Source organism: Tamandua tetradactyla, chromosome 14 (assembly GCF_023851605.1).
Source record: "Tamandua tetradactyla isolate mTamTet1 chromosome 14, mTamTet1.pri, whole genome shotgun sequence".
In the NCBI taxonomy this organism is placed as follows: Eukaryota; Metazoa; Chordata; class Mammalia; order Pilosa; family Myrmecophagidae; genus Tamandua; species Tamandua tetradactyla.
In genome coordinates this window covers 84,613,270-84,630,467 of record NC_135340.1, presented here as the reverse complement: position 1 = coordinate 84,630,467, position 17,198 = coordinate 84,613,270, and the positions used below count along the sequence as shown (strand labels likewise).

The window sequence follows — 17,198 nt, the reverse complement described above, 5'->3', positions numbered from 1 at the left end:
GGGTGATTTTGAAAGTTTGGGAATGAGTTGATACTATCTGTTATCTCTAGCTCATTCAACATTGCTCTCCCTGAATACTGGGGTGAAGATTACATTATCAGGATGGTGACCAGGCTCTAGGCCCCACTCTTATCAAGGCTCAGAGTAGTGGCCAGACTCCAGGCTCCACCCTCATCAAACACGGGTGGTGGCTAGACTCTCTGCATTCTCCGTGGCATTTGAGAAAACTGGGGTAGTAGCATTCCTTCTGAACAACAGGGTGGAAGGTTTACCCTTTCCAAATACTGGGGCATATTCACCCTTTCCACACACATGGGTGGGCTTGCTCATTTAGACCAAGGAGATGTCTTTATCCAGATCTCAGCTTCCATGGTTCTATTTTTGAAATAATTTTTTCTTCAATCTGTCCCTCTTAGTCCAGGTTGGCAGTGATTCAGTTCAAAAAGTTCTCATAAAAAACTTGCTCGTTTGCATGTATACACAGGGGTCTAAGCCATCGGACAGTAGTACTTTCCACAGATCCTTCTGGGTAACTGCATTTCTGACCCTGACTTGCACCGAAATGGCTGGTTGGATCCACGTTCAGTCAAACCTTCATATGGAGCACTATTCTCTGGGGACTCGCTTTCCAGAAGCTCAGCATTTTCCAAAGCATCGATTTCTGTTTGTTTGTGTGCCCAGGAGTTCAGTTCTCAGTTTATCCCTTTCCTCTTGCATTTTACTATTAGTACAAAGAGAAACCAAGTTGCAGTTTCCACTTTAGTTTGGAAATCTCCACAGCTAAATATCCAAACTCATCACTTTCAATTCTGCCTTCCATTTGATATCAGGACTCAATTTTGCCAAGTTCTCTGCCACTTTAAAAGAAGGGTTGCCTTTCTTCCAGTTTGCAATGATGTCTTCATCATTTCACTGGAAATATTTTAGCATCCATATTTATACCAACAGTTTCTGCAAAGAAATCTGTCTTTTCTATCAAGCACCCCACAATTCTTTCAGCCTCTACCCATTGCCCAATTAGAAAGTCATTTCCACATTTTTTTTTTTGTATTTGCCATAGCAACACCCCCACCTGTTACCAAAATCTGTTTTAGTTTCCTAGGCTGCTGAAAGTAGCATACCATGAAATGGTTCAGCTTGAACAATGGGAATTTATTCAGTTACAGTTAGTCTGGGAAAATGTCCAAATCAAGACAGCATTGAGGTGACACTTTCTTCTTGACAACTAGCTGCTGGCAATCCTAGGTGTCTCTGCCATATGGCAAAGCACAGGGTGGCATTTGTTGGTCTCTCCCTTCTCTTCCAGTTTTTGTTTATTTCAACTTCTTGGTACTATGGCTCCCTCTCCCCCCTCTCTGTTCATCCTATTTATAAAGGACTCCATTAAAAGGATTAAGACCTACCCTGGGCTTCCCCTTAACTATATAACCTCATCTTAAGATCCTACTTACAATAGATTTACACCCACAAGAATGGATTAGCTTTAAGAACATGTATTCTGGGGTAAATAACAGTTTCAAACCATTATAACAACAGATTCAAATTTATGGGACACCACTAAAGCAGTGTCGAGAGAGGGCATTTATAATACTAAATGAGAAAAGAGGAAAAGTTCCAAATCAATAATCTAAGCATCTTCCCAAGAACCTAGACAATGAAAAGCAAGATAAATCCAAAGTAAGTATAATGAAGGAAATAATAAAGGTAAGAGAAGAAATTAATGAAATTGAAAAATAGAATCACACAGGGAAAATCAATGATACACTGGAGCTGTTTTTTTTTTTAATGATCAGTAATATTTACAAACCTTTAGTAAATCTGACAAATAAAAAGAGAGGAGACACAAATTGCTAATATAGAAATGAAATAAGATATTGCTCCAGATCCTGTCAACATCAAAAGGATAATAACAAAGAAAGAGGTCAGCAAAATGGTGGAGTTGGCAGCTCCAAATTCCTATCCCTGCATAAAAACACCTAAAAAGAAGCAGAAACTAACAGAACCAACTTTTCTAGAATGCTAGAAGATAGTCAAAGATTTACAGCAACTAAACAAATACTGAGTAAAGACAGAGACAACTTAAAAATTATGGAAAACCAAAATAATTGAAAACAGGATCTGAAACAGGTATTTGTACAGCAATGTTCATAGAGGCATTAGTCACAGGAATCAAAAGATGAAAACAATCCAACTGCCCATCAACAGAAGAACGGATTAACAAAATGTGGCTATATATAAAGTGGAATATTATTCAGCCATAAATAATGAATGAAATGCTGACATGTGCTACAATATGGATGCACTTTGAAAACATTATGCTAAATTAAATAAGCCAGACATAAAATGACATATATTGTATGATTCAACTTATAGGAAATATATGGAAGGTGCAGATTCACAGAAAGAGAAAATAAATTAGAAGTAACTACAGGCTGGAGAAGGAAGAAACGAGGAGTTGTTGCTCAATAGGTATCAAGTTTGTGTTTGGGGTGAGGGAAAAGATTTAGTAATGGATATTGGTGATGGTAGCATAATATTGTAAAAGTATGCTGAACTGTACATTTAAAAATGATTATAATGGCCAATTTTACAAAATTTCATAATTTTATAAAATACATTTTATGTTATGTATTCCACAATAAAAGTTAAAATTAAGTGGTAGGCCATAATGAGGCCTAACAGTTGCTTCCAGGAAGCTTCATTGTTGCTCAGATGTGGCCTCTCTCTCTCTCTAAGCCCAACTCTGCAATGAAAATCTTTGCCCTCCCCCCATATGGTACAAGCCATTCAGAGGTGAAGTGGGGCATGATTCTTGGAGGTGAGTCTGGCCCTGGCACTATGGGATTGACAATGCTTTCCTGACCAGAAGGGGACAAAGAAGTATAATAAAATAAGGCATAGTGGCTAAGAGAGATCAAATGGAGTCAAGAGGCTATTTTGAAGGCTGCTCTTATGCAGTCTTCAGTTAGATATTGCTAGTTGCCATGGTTTGTTAACCCCGATCAACAGCACTCCCATTGACTCTTAAGTTCTTAAGAGTCTAGGGCTTGAACTGAGACTCTATAAAGGTTTCATGCACTAGGTTTACCTTCCTGGAACATATAATTCCCAGAGGATTCCTAGGTCAGACAAATCCTGAAACTCAGAGGGACCAGCCTCTCCAGGTTTTTCAGTTAATTACATCTCCCTGTTCTCTACTGTGGACACTCCTTCTCAACATGAAAAAGTCATAATAGGATTGCCCAAAGGGGAGAATGATTAAAGGAAAAGGAGGAGGTGTATCAGAGAAAATGGGATTTGAAAATGAGTATGGCTGCTGAATCACTATATTAATATTCCTTCTAGCCTCCAGCATTTTGAAGCAGATAGAAGGAGAAATCTGAGATGACAGAATGGTAGCCCATGACAAATTCTGGGATCCATTCTGTAACTACTTGTTGAAGTGTGCTTTGAAAATTATTGCTTTTTTCTTTCTTTGCTTTGTATTTATGTTATATTTTACAATCTAAAAAGTTTAAAAATAAAGTTATAGGAAAACTGGCAGTTTTACTTTTCCTTGCCCCACCCTTTCCCCAGCTCTTTGGCAGTCTTGAAATGGTAACTGGCATTCCCAGTGTGGAATTCTAATCCCCGGTTCTAGAAGGAAAAGAGCAGACCTTATTTGCAAAATATTGTGTTTCTCTATTGTAATTGGTCTGAGGGTTAGCTTAAGGACAGATACAGGTGATCCTAATGGTTTCACCTAATTCAGAACCCACTTTGAGTGGAAAAGTGGTGGGTATTGCTCAAAACCTTATAAGGCAAATGAAAAACTCACAGCCACCTGAGACATACAATAAACTGTCTAAGGCCTGGGAGGAAAAGTTTGGGAGATAGCTCTTCTAGACATTAGGGAAATCAACAGAACCTGTGTATACTGGGGAACTTAGAAGGCCACATACATTCTCAGTGTAGGATACATGCTCAGAAAAGTCCTGAGAAGACCCTAAGCTTTCATCAGTGGCTGATCTCTATGCTAAGAGCATGCAGGAAATACAGGTGACGTTCTCAATGTTTAAGGAAATCTCTGCAAAACACTAGCTGAACACAAGAAAAGCCTTCAGCAATCAAGTACAGCAAACACTGAGGAATGGGTAAAATTTGATTTCCAGTTACCACATTGCAATATTTAAATGTCTAGTTTCAATGAAAAAATTCGCAAGGCATACAAAGAAATAGGAAAGTAAGACACATTGAAAGGAAAAAAAATGGACAGAAATAATTCCTGAGGAAGCACTGGACTTAACTAGAGAAAGACTTTAGATCAACTGTTTTAAAAATTCTGAAAGAGCAAAAGGAAACCATGTACAAAGAACTAAAGGAAATCAGGAAAATGATGGATGTACAATATGAGAATATCAATAAAGAAATAGAAATTATACAAAGAAATCAGATAGAAATTCTGGAGTTAAATTACAATAATTGAAATGACAGAAATTCATTAGATGGGTTCAACAGCCAGATTTGGGTAGCAGCCGAAAGAGTCAGAGCACTTGAAGATAGGACAATTGAAAATATACAGTCTTAGGAACCACAACAACAAAAAAGAATAAAGAAAAGTGAACAGAGCATAAGGGACCTGAGAGCAGACCAATATATGCATTATGGATGTCTGAGAAGGAGAAGAGAGAGAGGGGGGAACAGAAAGATATAATGGCTAAAAACTTCCCAAATTTGATGAAAGATGTGAATCTATATATTTAAATGAACTTCAAGCAATACCAAGACACATTATAGTCAAACTGTCTAAGAAAAATTGCCTATTTCAATTGATACAGAAAAAATATTTGACAAAATTCAACATCCATTCATAATAAAATGTTTCATAAAAATAGGGATGCAGCTGAACTTCCTCAACTTGATAAAGGCCATTTATGAAAAAACTATAGATAATATTATATTCAAGGGTGAAAAACAGAATGCTTTCTCCATAAGATCAGGAACAAGGCAAGGTTGTCTGCCTTCACCACTTTTATTCAACACACTGCTGGATGTTCTAGCCAGTGTAGCAAGGCAAAAAAAAAAAGGAAATTAGAGGCATCCATATTGAAAGGAAAAAATAAAACTGTCCTTATTTACAGATGATATGATGGTCTATGTGGACAATCCTAAAGAATCTACCAAAAACTGCTATAATTAACAAGTTAATTCAGTAGGTTACATGATAAAAAATAAACATACAAAGTCAATGGTATGTCTATATATTAGCGACAAACATTTGGGCACCAAAATGAAATGTACAGTATTATTTATAATCACTCAAAATAATGAAATAGGGATAAATGTAATATGTTCAGGACTTCTATGTTCAAAACTATACAATGCTATTGATAGAAATCAAGGAATATCTAAATAATTGAAGAGAAATACCATACTTAAGGATCAACTCCAGATAGTAAAGATGTCATTTCTTCCCAAATTGACATACAGATTTTAAATAATTGCTATTAAAATCCTGGCAAAATTTTTTGTACATATAGACAAGATTTATATGGAAATTTACATGGAAAGGCAAAGGAACTAGAATATCTAAAACAGTTTTGAAAAAGCAAAATAAAGTGGGAGAAATCAGTCTGCCCAATTTCAAGACTTATTATGTAGCCACAGTAATCAAGACCTTATGGTATTGGTAAAGGGACAGATTAACAGGACCGTTTTCTAGTTGGCTAGCTGCCAGAATGCAATATACCAGGAATGGAATGGCTTTTTTTTTTCTGCATGGGCAGGCACCAGGAATTGAACCCAGGTCTCCGGCATGGCAGGCAAGAATCTGCCACTGAACCATCATCACACCATCCCAGAATGGCTTTCAAGAGGGGAATTTAATAAGTTGCAAGTTTACAGTTCTAAGGCCATACAAATGTCCCCATTAAATCATGTCTATAAAAATGTCCAAATTAAGGCACCACTCAAGAAAGGCTGATGAAGTTCAGGGTTTCTCTCTCAACTGGAAAGGCACATGGTGAACATGGCGACTTCTGCTAGCTTTCTCTCCAGGCTTCTTGTTTCATGAAGTTCCCCCAGGGGCGTTTTCCTTCTTCATCTCCAAAGGTCTCTGGCTGCATGGGCTTTCGGCCTCATGGCACTCTCATCATTCTAAAAAAAGGACTCTTCTCTAAAATGTTTCCTCTTTTAAAGGATTCCAGTAAATTAATCAAGACCCACATGGAATGGGTGAAGTCACATCTCTCTCTATCCAAAACTTAATATCCACAATTGCTCAAGTCACATCTTTGTGGAGATAATCTAATCAAGTTTCCACCATAGAGTGCTGAATAGGGTTTAAGAGAAACAGTTGTACCCACAAGATTGCATTAGGATTACAGCATGGCTTTTCTATGGTGCACTAATCCTTTCATACCAGCACAACAGTGAACTCTGAAAAAAGAACCTTGACCTTTCATACCTTATGCAAAACTTATCTCGAAATGATCATGGTTTAAATTTAAAATATAAAACAATAAAATGTTTAGAAAAAGCATAGGAAGTAACAGGAACTTTCATTCATTGCTGATGGGAATATAAAATGGTAAGCAACTTTGGAAGAGATTTTGGCAGTTTCTTAAAAGCTAAACATAGGCTTCCCACATGGTAAGTGCAACTGCACTTCTAGGTATTTATCCAAAGGAGTTGAAAAATTATGTTCACACACAAGAACCTACACATGGACATTTATAGCAGCTATATTCATAATTACTAAAAATTGGAAGCAGCCAACATGCCTTTCAATAGGTATAAAAGTTCTAGCACATTCACATCATGGAATATTTTTCAGTGATAAAAAGAAATAACCCAAAACATTACTAAATGACCCAAAGGAACCTTAAGTGCACATTCCTAGGTAAAAGAAACCAGTCTGAAAAGCCTACATACTATAGTGTTCCAAATACATGATATTCTGGAAAAAGCAAAACTATAGAGACAGTGAAAAGATCAATAGTTGCCACATGCTTGGGGGGCTGGGCATGGTGATGAATACATGGAGTATAGGGCATTTTTAGGGTAGTAAAACTATTCTGTTTGATACTGTAAAAGTAGATACAGGAAATTATGCATTTGTCAAAACTAATAGAACCGTACAACACAAAGAGTGAATCCTAATGCAAACTATAGAGTTTAGTTAATAATAGAGTATCAGTATTGGTTCATTGATTATGACAAATGTACTACACTAATGCGAGATGTTAATAATAGGGGAAACTATGTGTGCCAGTTTGAATTTGTTATACACCCCAGAAAAGCCAAGTTCTTTAATATTCATTCAGTATTGCCAGGTAAGATCTTTTTTATTGTTTCCATGGAGATGTGACACACCCAATTGTGTGTGTTTACTTTGATAAGGTAGTTTTCATGGAAATGTGTCTCTACGCCGTCAAGGTGGGGTTGCTTACTGGAGCCTTTTAAGAGGGAACCGTTTTGGAAAAAGCTTTAGAGCCAACAGAGCCCACACAGCCAGAGATCCTTTACGATGCAGAAGGAGAAGACCCCCCAGGAATTCCTGTGATATGAGAAGCCAGCAGAGAAAGCTAGCAGACATTACCATGTGCATTTCCAGCTGACAGAGCTGTTCTGGACCCATCAGCCTTTCTTGACTCAAGTTACCTTTCCGTAGATGCCTTAGTTTGGACATTTTCAAGGCTTTAGAACTATAAACTTGCAACTTAATAAATGCCCCTTTTTAAAAGTCGTTCCATTTCTGGTATACTGCACTCTAGCAGCTTTTGCAAACTAAATCACCATATATGTGTGGAAGGTATAGGGAACGTTCCTGTACTTTCTGTGCAATTTTTCTGTAAACCTCAAACTGCTCTTAAAATTATTATTTTTGAAAGCATAGGAGAAAATCTTTGGGATCTAGGACTAAGCAAAGAGTTTTTAGGCTTGACACCAAAAGCATGATTCATAAAAGAAAAAGTGATATATTGGCCTTCATGAGAATTAAAAACTACTGCTCTGTGAAGACTCTTTGAAAAGGATCAAATACAAGATCCAGACTGGAAGAAAATATCTGTAAACTATATATCCAAGAAATGACTAGTATCGAGAACATTTAAAGAACTCTCAAAACACAACAGTAAAAAATAAACAGTCCCATTAGAAAATGGGCAAAGACATGAAGAAATATTTCACCAGAGGATATACAGATGGCAAATAAGCACAAGAAAAGATGATCAACATCATTAGCCATTAGAAAAATACAAATTAAAACCACAATGAGATATTGCTATAAACCTATCAGAATGTCTAAAATAAAAAATAGTGACAATATGAAATGCTGGCAATGATGCAGAGAAACTGGATCACTTATACATTGATGGTGGGAATATAAAAAGGGTACTGCCACTCTAAAAATAGTATGGTGGCTTCTTAAAGAGAAACTAAAACATGCTACTATTATATGACCCAGAAATTGTACTCTTAGGCATTTATCCTAGAGAAATGAAAATATAACGTTCACATAAAAACTTTGTACATAATTGTTTATGCTGCTTTATTCATAACAGCCCCAAACTGAAACATCCCAGATACCCTTCAACTGAGGAATAGGTTAAACAACTGTGGTAATCCATACCATGTAATATTATTCAGCAATAAAAAGCAACAAACTATTGATAAACTACCTGAATGAATTATGCCAAGTGAAAAAAGCCAACCTCAAATGGTTAAATACTGCATGATTCCACTTATATAAAATTCTTGAAATGACGAAATTATAGAAGTGGAGAACTGATTAGAGGTTAAAGGGGTGTGGGATGTGAGGGAAGCAGATGTGGGATCCTTGTGGTGACAGAAATGTTCTGTTTCTTGACTGTATCTATATCCTCATTGTGATACTGTATATAGTTTTTCCTGATGTTACCCTTGGGGATAACTGAATAATGAACACATAGGATATCTCTGTATTATTTCTTAGAACTGCATATGGATCTTCAATTATCTCAAAATAAAAGGTTTCATTTAAAAAGACCATTAAGAGAGTGAAATGCCAAGTGACAGAGTTGAAAAAAGTATTTACAATACACAAAGCTGATAAAACCTTAGCATCCAGAATATAGAAATAGCTAAGAAAAGGATGGACGATCCAACTTAAAAAAATATATATTAAATTCTTACATCATTTCTCCCAAAGAGGACACACAAATGACCAATACACATACTAAAAAACTGTTCAACCTTTTGATCATCAGGGAAATAGGAATTAAACCCGCAAAGAGATACCACTACAGACTCTTCAGAATGGCTAAAAATTTTTAAATGGAAATACTAAATGTTGGCAAAGATGTCAACACATTCTGGAACTCTCAAATTGCATCTAGTGGGAACATAAATCGGTATAACTATTTTGCAGAACTGTTTGGCAGTATCAACTAAACCTGAGCATATTTATAGCCTGTGATCCAGAAATCTACTTTTTGATATGTACTCAGGAGAAACACATACATACGTGTATTAAAAGACATGTATAAGAATGAATGTTCTTAGCAGTATTATTCATAATAGCTTCATAATAAAAACCACTGAAATTCCCATCAACAGTAGAATAGATACAAAATTGTGGCTTATTCATACATCTCCATTTGTACATTCATACATACTCATCATTGATGCCTCTTTTTTCCTTACTCCCTATGCATCAGCTAGTCCTCATGGCTCCACTCCAAAACATAATCTGAATTTGGTTCACTGTTCTTCATCTCCACTGACTCCATCTTTCTCAGATCTATCATCATTTCTCACCTGGTTTATTTCAACAGACTTTCAACTAGTCTTCCTGTTTCCACTCATGCTACGCTATGGCTGATTATTTTCAAAGCAGTCAGAATGGTCTTTTTAAAGCATAAATCAGATCACCTCACCCTCTTGTTTCACTTTTCAGTGAATTCTTTATGTAGTTATAAAAAAATCTAATACTTTTCCATGATTTGAAAGGTTGTCATGCTGGTTCTGGCATAGTCTAAGACATTTTAAAAGAAAGTTCCTAAGATATATTGGTTTAAATAAATTAAGAGTCTATTTCTCTTTTGTGCAACAGTCCAAAGGGAATAGGCTAGCATTGGCAGGACAGCTCTGCCAGACTCAACGTGGAGTTCCATCTCTGGCCCCAAAGTGACTGCCCCAGAGTTCCTCATCACATCTGCTTCCCAGCTAGCCAGAGAGAGCAAAGAAAAAAGGGAGGCCATTCTCCTTATCTCTTAACGGGCCAACCCAGAAGTTTCCCTCTCCACTTCTGCTTAAGTTCCTATCATCTCAAACCTGGTCACGTGCCACACCTAACTGCAAAGAAGTCTGGGAAATGTCTTCAGCTGAGTTGCCATGTGCCTGTCAAAAACTCTATTTCTATGTATATAGGGATGAACAAACATTGCAGGCAACTCAAATCTCTGCTCCAGCTTACGTCATGCTATCCCTCTATTTCTTGAGCCTCATTTCCTCCCTCTCTTTCCTTGCTCATGGCCTTCCAGCCACACTGGCCTTCTTGCTCCTTAGTCCTCAGTGTCTGTGTGCTGGTACTGTCTTATATCTGGAATGCTCTTCCATGGAGCTTTATGTGACTAGCTACTTCTCATTAATTGAATCTCAGCTTAAGCATCATACCTCTTCTGAGACAGTCTCTGACCCTCCTCCAGACTCTAACCCATTTTATTTCATTTGTAACCTTTAATTCTCATTTATTTAATTCTCATTATTCTTGCTTATTATCTATGTCTCCCACTAGAGTATAAGCACCATGAGACCAGAAATGTTTTCTGCCTTGTTCTCTGGATCCCCAGCATCTAAATGGTGTCTTGGATAAAGCAAGCATTGAACAAATATTTGTTGAATTGATGACTTAATTTAGCCTGAACCTGTCATTTCATAACTGGGAAAGCTAGTCCAGAGAAAGTAAAAGGCTTCTCTGAGGTTCTGTAACTAGTTAACAGATTCTAGGGTTTTTCTATATAGCACACCCCATCTTATCCAGCCTCCTCTCTGAAGTCTCCCATCTTCCCCTTCAGCAGCCATTCCTCTGAACAACTAGCACTAGACTTTTAACATTCATTTTGCTTTTATTCTATGCTACTTTGTATTGTTATGTATCTTTATTATATCTGACATGATGCCCAATCAAACTGTAAGCCCCTTGAAAACACCAATATTCTAAGAACACACAGAGCACAAACCTTCAATAAATATTTTACAAAGATGGCTAAAGTTACTTTTTTCAGTGAAGTCAAACTCAGGATCATTACAACTTTCATTTTGTCCTATTACGGAAGATAAAATTTGGATACTAGAAGGCTAGGTTCAGGAGTGCAATAATTTAGTTTACTTAGTTAAGTGTATCACCAACTAAGCTTATAAACAAGAGTGTCTTACCTGAGGCTGAAATCTTATGTGCTTCATTAAAACTGTGTAGAGGAGCTGGTCTGGGTCTAATGGGTGGATTCTGAAAGGTAATCCTAGCTGTTGGTGGAATCAATCCTCGTTCCATCATACTTAAAATCCCTAAAAAGGAAGGTTAACAGAATGAGTTTAACTCCCAGTATTTCCACAAAATCTGAGCTATATAGACTTCACAAGTATATCCTACTCTATTCATCACTTTATTTGTGAGGTTACATATAGTCCCTTTAATCTTTTGAACGCACAAAAAGTAGCTACAGCATGTATTCATTTAAGCTTTGTATTCTAACCCAAGGAAACATGGCATTGCATAATTTCAAGACAAACTACTTCTTTATGTTTATGTCATTTTCAATTAATACTATTGTTATTCTTTTTCAAATTCAGAGACATAAGATATGTATTCGTAATAATTAGGAGGTCCTCTTTTCGAAAGAAAGAAAATTTGTGTACTGGAAGCCATGCCTCATGTTATATAACTTCTGAGTTATAAGTTCTCATGTTTTATATATAGAAGAAGGAATTATTTTTAAACATTTTTCATATCACTGAAAAATGTGTGTTGCCCAAAAAAGATTATTTTTGTATAACTAGGCAACATAGTTTATATTAATACAACTAATTAATAATTGCTAGAATGCATGTGTCAGAATGATGGTGACATGCTTTAAGGATTAAGAGATATTATTAAATATATAAAATAATGAATCAATCAGTAAATGAATGAATGAATGAATGATTTAACAAAGCCTGCTTTTAAAGGCAAAACTTTCATTAAGGTAGATCTATTGTGTTAAAGCCAGAAACCCTGAAATTTGGGGAAGTACTTGGAATAAACTTGTGACAGGGCTTCAGCTTCTTGTTGCTCCCATATATTGTAAGAGCAGGGAAAAAATTCTGGGTTTCTAGGAAATCCTAGTATAAAAACTGTGTACTAAGGCTGGACTAAGTTGAAAATGTTGGCACACATTCTAAGAGTACACAATATTATTTCCACTTGCCTTATGGCCACTATGACTATATCGTGTTGCTACCAAGGATGCCAAAGTCTAGTGCTACAGGAATTCAGAAGAATGAACGCTGAGGGACTGAAGAACAGAAGAATACTTGTGAAACGATTACAAACAGAGATCTGCAGTTTACCTACTGCAAAATCATTTTGGGGAGAGTTTCTTATTAAAAAATGTGGATGCCTGGGCTTACCCAGATCTTTCAACCCCCTAAGCTCAAGGCCTGGGAATCTGCATTATTGAAGCTCCCTGCATTATTTATGTGCATTCAAGTTTAAGAACCCTTAGAGGTGGGGCCTAGTAATCTGTATTTTAAGTAAGTAGTCCAGGTCAACTAAAATTTAAGAACTACTGATTCAGAACACAACAGGTCAAGCCTGCTACACTTAACTACTTTAAAATATTAAGAAATATCTCTGTCTTGCAGATTTGAAAACCATAGTCTCCTTATAATTCAATATATTTCCACTTCCAGGGTCAATTTCATTGTCTAAGAATTCTACAGAATACAAGCATCCTTTTAAATCCTTGCTTTCATACTGATTGAAGATATTTGTTTAATTTTAGACATACTCCTGTGTGTGCATTTACCACTGTAAGGAAAAAGTTTAAACTTTGAAATAAGCAAAAGAGATTACTAGATATCTTTTCATTGGAATACTGGAACGTTTGGGCATTATTTGACGCTATAGGACTATAAAACTTTGTCTCTGATTAGGTTACTTTACAACTCTTTAAAGATTAAGGTTAATTACAGAAAACTGATAGCAATTCAAATCATTCTTGTCTATAGACGTACAAAGAAATTCTGTACAATGGAGGGGCAGCCCTTCCTCCACTCCACCCTAACTCCAGAAAGCAGGCTTTGCATTTGTTTCCAAATTTATTTCAAACATTTTTTTTTATAAATGTGTCTGTTCTTTGGATTATCCCTTAATGCAATTGTAACCATCTTATCTGTTGCCTCATTTAATTAATGAGCTCTATGACATGTTCATTTTATATGACTATTGAAAAAAAAATTACTCCTTAACAGTTTTAGAGGTCCCACCATGATTTCCAGGGGCTTCACCAGGCAGAGTTGGATAAACTTCATCACCAGAAATGGAGCAACTCACAGACAGCTTAAACTCAAGAGCATCTTTTCTTGGCTCCCAGATGAATCCAAAGTGACAACAGAACTTTGCTGACTCTGTTTTTTCTAAGTTTAATTTTACTCTATTACTTTTGATTTTGGTTCATTTATGGCCAATAATTTATTCCTTGTTGGCAGCTAATTGAAAATTTGGTTTTACAGTCCAACCATTTGGTGATCTCTATTAATGGATTAATGGTTTATAGCAATCTAATCTCTGATGGATGAGAAAATAGAGAATTTCATTGGTTAATCTTTTGTTTGTCCATTTGTCTATTTTTTGAGATCAAATTCAATTAGGGATTTTATGTACACAAGGAAGGATAACAGCTCTTTGATATCTGGACAGGTAAATTTTTGGGTTTCTATGTTTATTCTTGACCTCTAAATGATACTGTAGAATTGAGACTATATGCTTTTTCTGAATCTGTACATTTATGCATCTGTAATTTAGAAAGGCCTTGACCTTTTATTGCGGGCATGTAATTTTTGTCTCCAGATGGTATTAAATTAAACTGTAAATTCTCTTAAATTAGAGAACTCTATTCTGAATCGTTTATAAAGATAAATATGAATTTATTTATGGTACATATAAATTCAATACTCCTAAAATTCCCAGAAAATAGGGCATTGAACTTTTAATACTTTAAATGTATTCCCATCAGCTCTCAAATTCAGAAACTCTCATTGAGTCTCCTTACTTTTCATGGAAGTATAGTTATTTACATAGGTTCAAAAAGGATCTGTTCTCCTTTTTTTTTACCACAGTATAATTACAACAGTAGGTTATATAACCAAGGCCTTGCCTGGAATGTCATATTTGAGAACAATACTTATTTAATCAGGTTTGACAAGTCACTTTTAAGGAACTAAAGTTGATTTTGCGATTTATGTTTACAAAGCCCTCCCAGGAAAATTGGCCTGGTACATGGTTTATAGAATTCTTATTCTTACACATAGTAAAAACAACTATTTCCTGGCAAGTCCAATAATCTTAGAATATTTGGGGCATTCAAGAAGTGAGGAATTCACCCAAATTTTTAGGTACTGCAGGTGAAACCTGGTGGAGACAGTTTCTTTGGCTTAATTTCCTAGCCTCAGGATAGCAAATTACAGAAGTTTATAAAAGTTTAGTCTGAGATTCATATAAGCACTTTAAGTTAAAGCAAACTTAAGATTCTTGCTGTACCTATATAAATAATCAAGGCAAACCTAATGAGACTAGTTTTATTTTGTGATTAAGAATAAAATATATTTTTTAAATTATTTTGATGAAAAGGGAGAGGACTATAGGAAAAAAATTATGACTCTGGAATAAGCAAGAGAGATTGCTGGATATCCTTTCAATGGAATGCTGGAGTCTCCATTGATTATCTGAACCTATGCAGCAAGTAGGCTTTTAAGCAGGCAGGCCGCCCCCGCCCCCCTCTTCTTCTGGTTCAGCTGCCTTCTCTGTGGAAAATCCCCAACCCCCCTCTCCCGACCTTCAGGAACGGGTAAAACTGCAGGCAAGTGAGATAAGACACCAGGGATGGGGACCCTGCCCTAACAGCTCATCTGCTTCTGTAATCTGCTTTGCTCCTTAAACTGACCAATTGTCTGTCCTTTAACATTGCTGGTCACCACATTAAGCTTACCTTATCTCTAGCATGTAACACAGTCTATAAAAGCTAAGGTTGCCTTTTGTTTGGGGCTCAGACTTTCAGAGGCTACTCGGCTGAGCCCTATGGCCATAGAAAATAAAACCTACTTCCTGAAACTTTGGAGCCTCAGTCTGGTTTATTTTATTTCTATATAATATTCCAGGAGGCTTAAAGCCTTGTCCCTTTTTTCGCACAACATTTCTGGGGGCTCGTCCAGGATATGAGGCGGGTGTATTCTCACCTCCCTCACCCACAGCGGTGGCAGCGCCTCGACCGGACACCCGACGGAATCCAGTGCCAGCAGCGGGGCATTTCCCCGTCTCTTGGATTCCTAGCATCCCCGGGAGGGGTGCCTGTCACCACCGGAGCGGCGACGGATCCGGGACAGTTTCTGGAACCAGGTTTCTGGGAGCACCGCCCATCTGACTGGTAAGCACCCGCGTGTATCAGTTTCAGCCCACTCGTAAAAGGCTGGGGGAGCCTGAGTGGAACTCCCACAGACTCTCCGAGTACCATTCTCCAGTTGGAGGGCCAGGGAAAACGGAAGTCTTCAGGTTCAGGTCTGGAAGGGCGGTGCAGGAGGGATGTTGTCGTGTTTGTGTGTGGAATTGTGTGAATGAAAAGAAGTCCTGGGCTGTGCACCAGGCCACGAGTGAGTTTGGATTCTGCAAGTTTGTGGCAATCCTCATATGGCTCAGGGTGAGCAATCCTAAAAGGGGGGCTGGCCGGGGTTTAGGTGCCCAATGTCCCCATAGGGGAGCAGCCAGGACGAAGGAAGCCACAGTTTATTCAAAAGCCTCTGCTGTTTGTATGTAAGCCCTCCCACTAATCACTGGTGCCACAGAAGTGAGAGGGGAAGTCAGTGAGACACCATTGCAGTGCATGATTTCTAATTTTAAGAAAGCTCTTACTAACGACGGGAATCAAGCCGATCCCTGACTGACTTAGGAAACTGTATGAATTAAAGTGGACCACTTTTAGGAAGAATAAAAAGAAGAAATTTTCTTGTATTACAGCTTATCATTACTCTGTCTTTTAAATTAAATTTTTCACGTTTCAGAGTAAGAGGAAAACATCTGCATAAGGGTTTTAAAATTGATCTCATGAAAAGAATCTGTTCTGTACAATTAATGTTGCCATTGCATGACCTTGGTAAAACAAACAAACGAAAGTTAAAATGTGCACCCTAGCTGGGAGGACTGGCTATCCTCCCAGAAGGAGGTGTACTTAAAAAAAAATATCTAGGTCCCAGGAAGCTCCTCTTGGTCCCTAGCCAGTTCCCAGAGGACCAAACTGGGCCCATTCACATAAGCTAATTGGAATATGTCCATTATTATGTGAAGATATGATAAAAAGAGGAAAGAGAAAAAAAGTCTTATGAGAGAGGGACAGCACCGCATCAAAAATCTTATGCTCTGCTATGTATCTTAACTAAGGAGACTCTGAATGCTGTCCCCAAAATTGCTACGGATTTTTACTATTGACAGTTAAAATGCTGCTTCTGAAATTCTCCAGCACTTCTCTTCAGGTGGTAATGCCATCTTATCTGGTGATGTAACTATGCTCTATTTCTGAAGACTCTTTTACTGGCCATCTTTTCTTTTCTTTAATTACTTTACTGATAAAATCTGTTTTTATATCACTGAAGTCAGTGTTGTCCACGAATCTGAACCTATAAATTAAATGGCCTCAAATATCACGTTGTCTTTTATGCACAAAATTGGCACTGGGGGCAGGATTCGCATTTCAGCATGGCTTCATAGTGATAAAGGTCAACAAGACATGCTTTAAAAATTTGTGCAGAAAATGTGTAGTATGTTATTCTAAATACAATTAGGACCATTCTTGATAAATTTAAAGTTGCCTGTTTCTTATCTTTTTATATACAGAATGTTTTAAATTTAAATATTTTGTCTTCCTGGGTTATACTTTCTAATGCTTTAAGACATTTGGGAATTTTTAAGTCAATAGCCCCTCTTCAAAATT

The 17,198-nt window shown here is 37.0% G+C and overlaps 1 protein-coding gene across 20 annotated transcripts in view; it reads right to left on the bottom strand.

The window, feature by feature from the left end:
- The window catches only part of IQCH (IQ motif containing H), a 242,045-nt gene that overhangs the window by 136,804 nt on the left and 88,043 nt on the right, over nt 1-17,198 (bottom strand). For 19 of the 20 annotated variants that reach the window (XM_077128303.1, XM_077128304.1, XM_077128292.1 and 16 more), the window contains one exon: nt 11,398-11,526. In XM_077128303.1, the coding sequence (XP_076984418.1) occupies nt 11,398-11,526 (129 nt within the window). Of the gene's footprint in view, nt 1-11,397; nt 11,527-17,198 lie in introns of those variants that run through there. The other variant, XM_077128311.1, reaches the window with a different exon arrangement.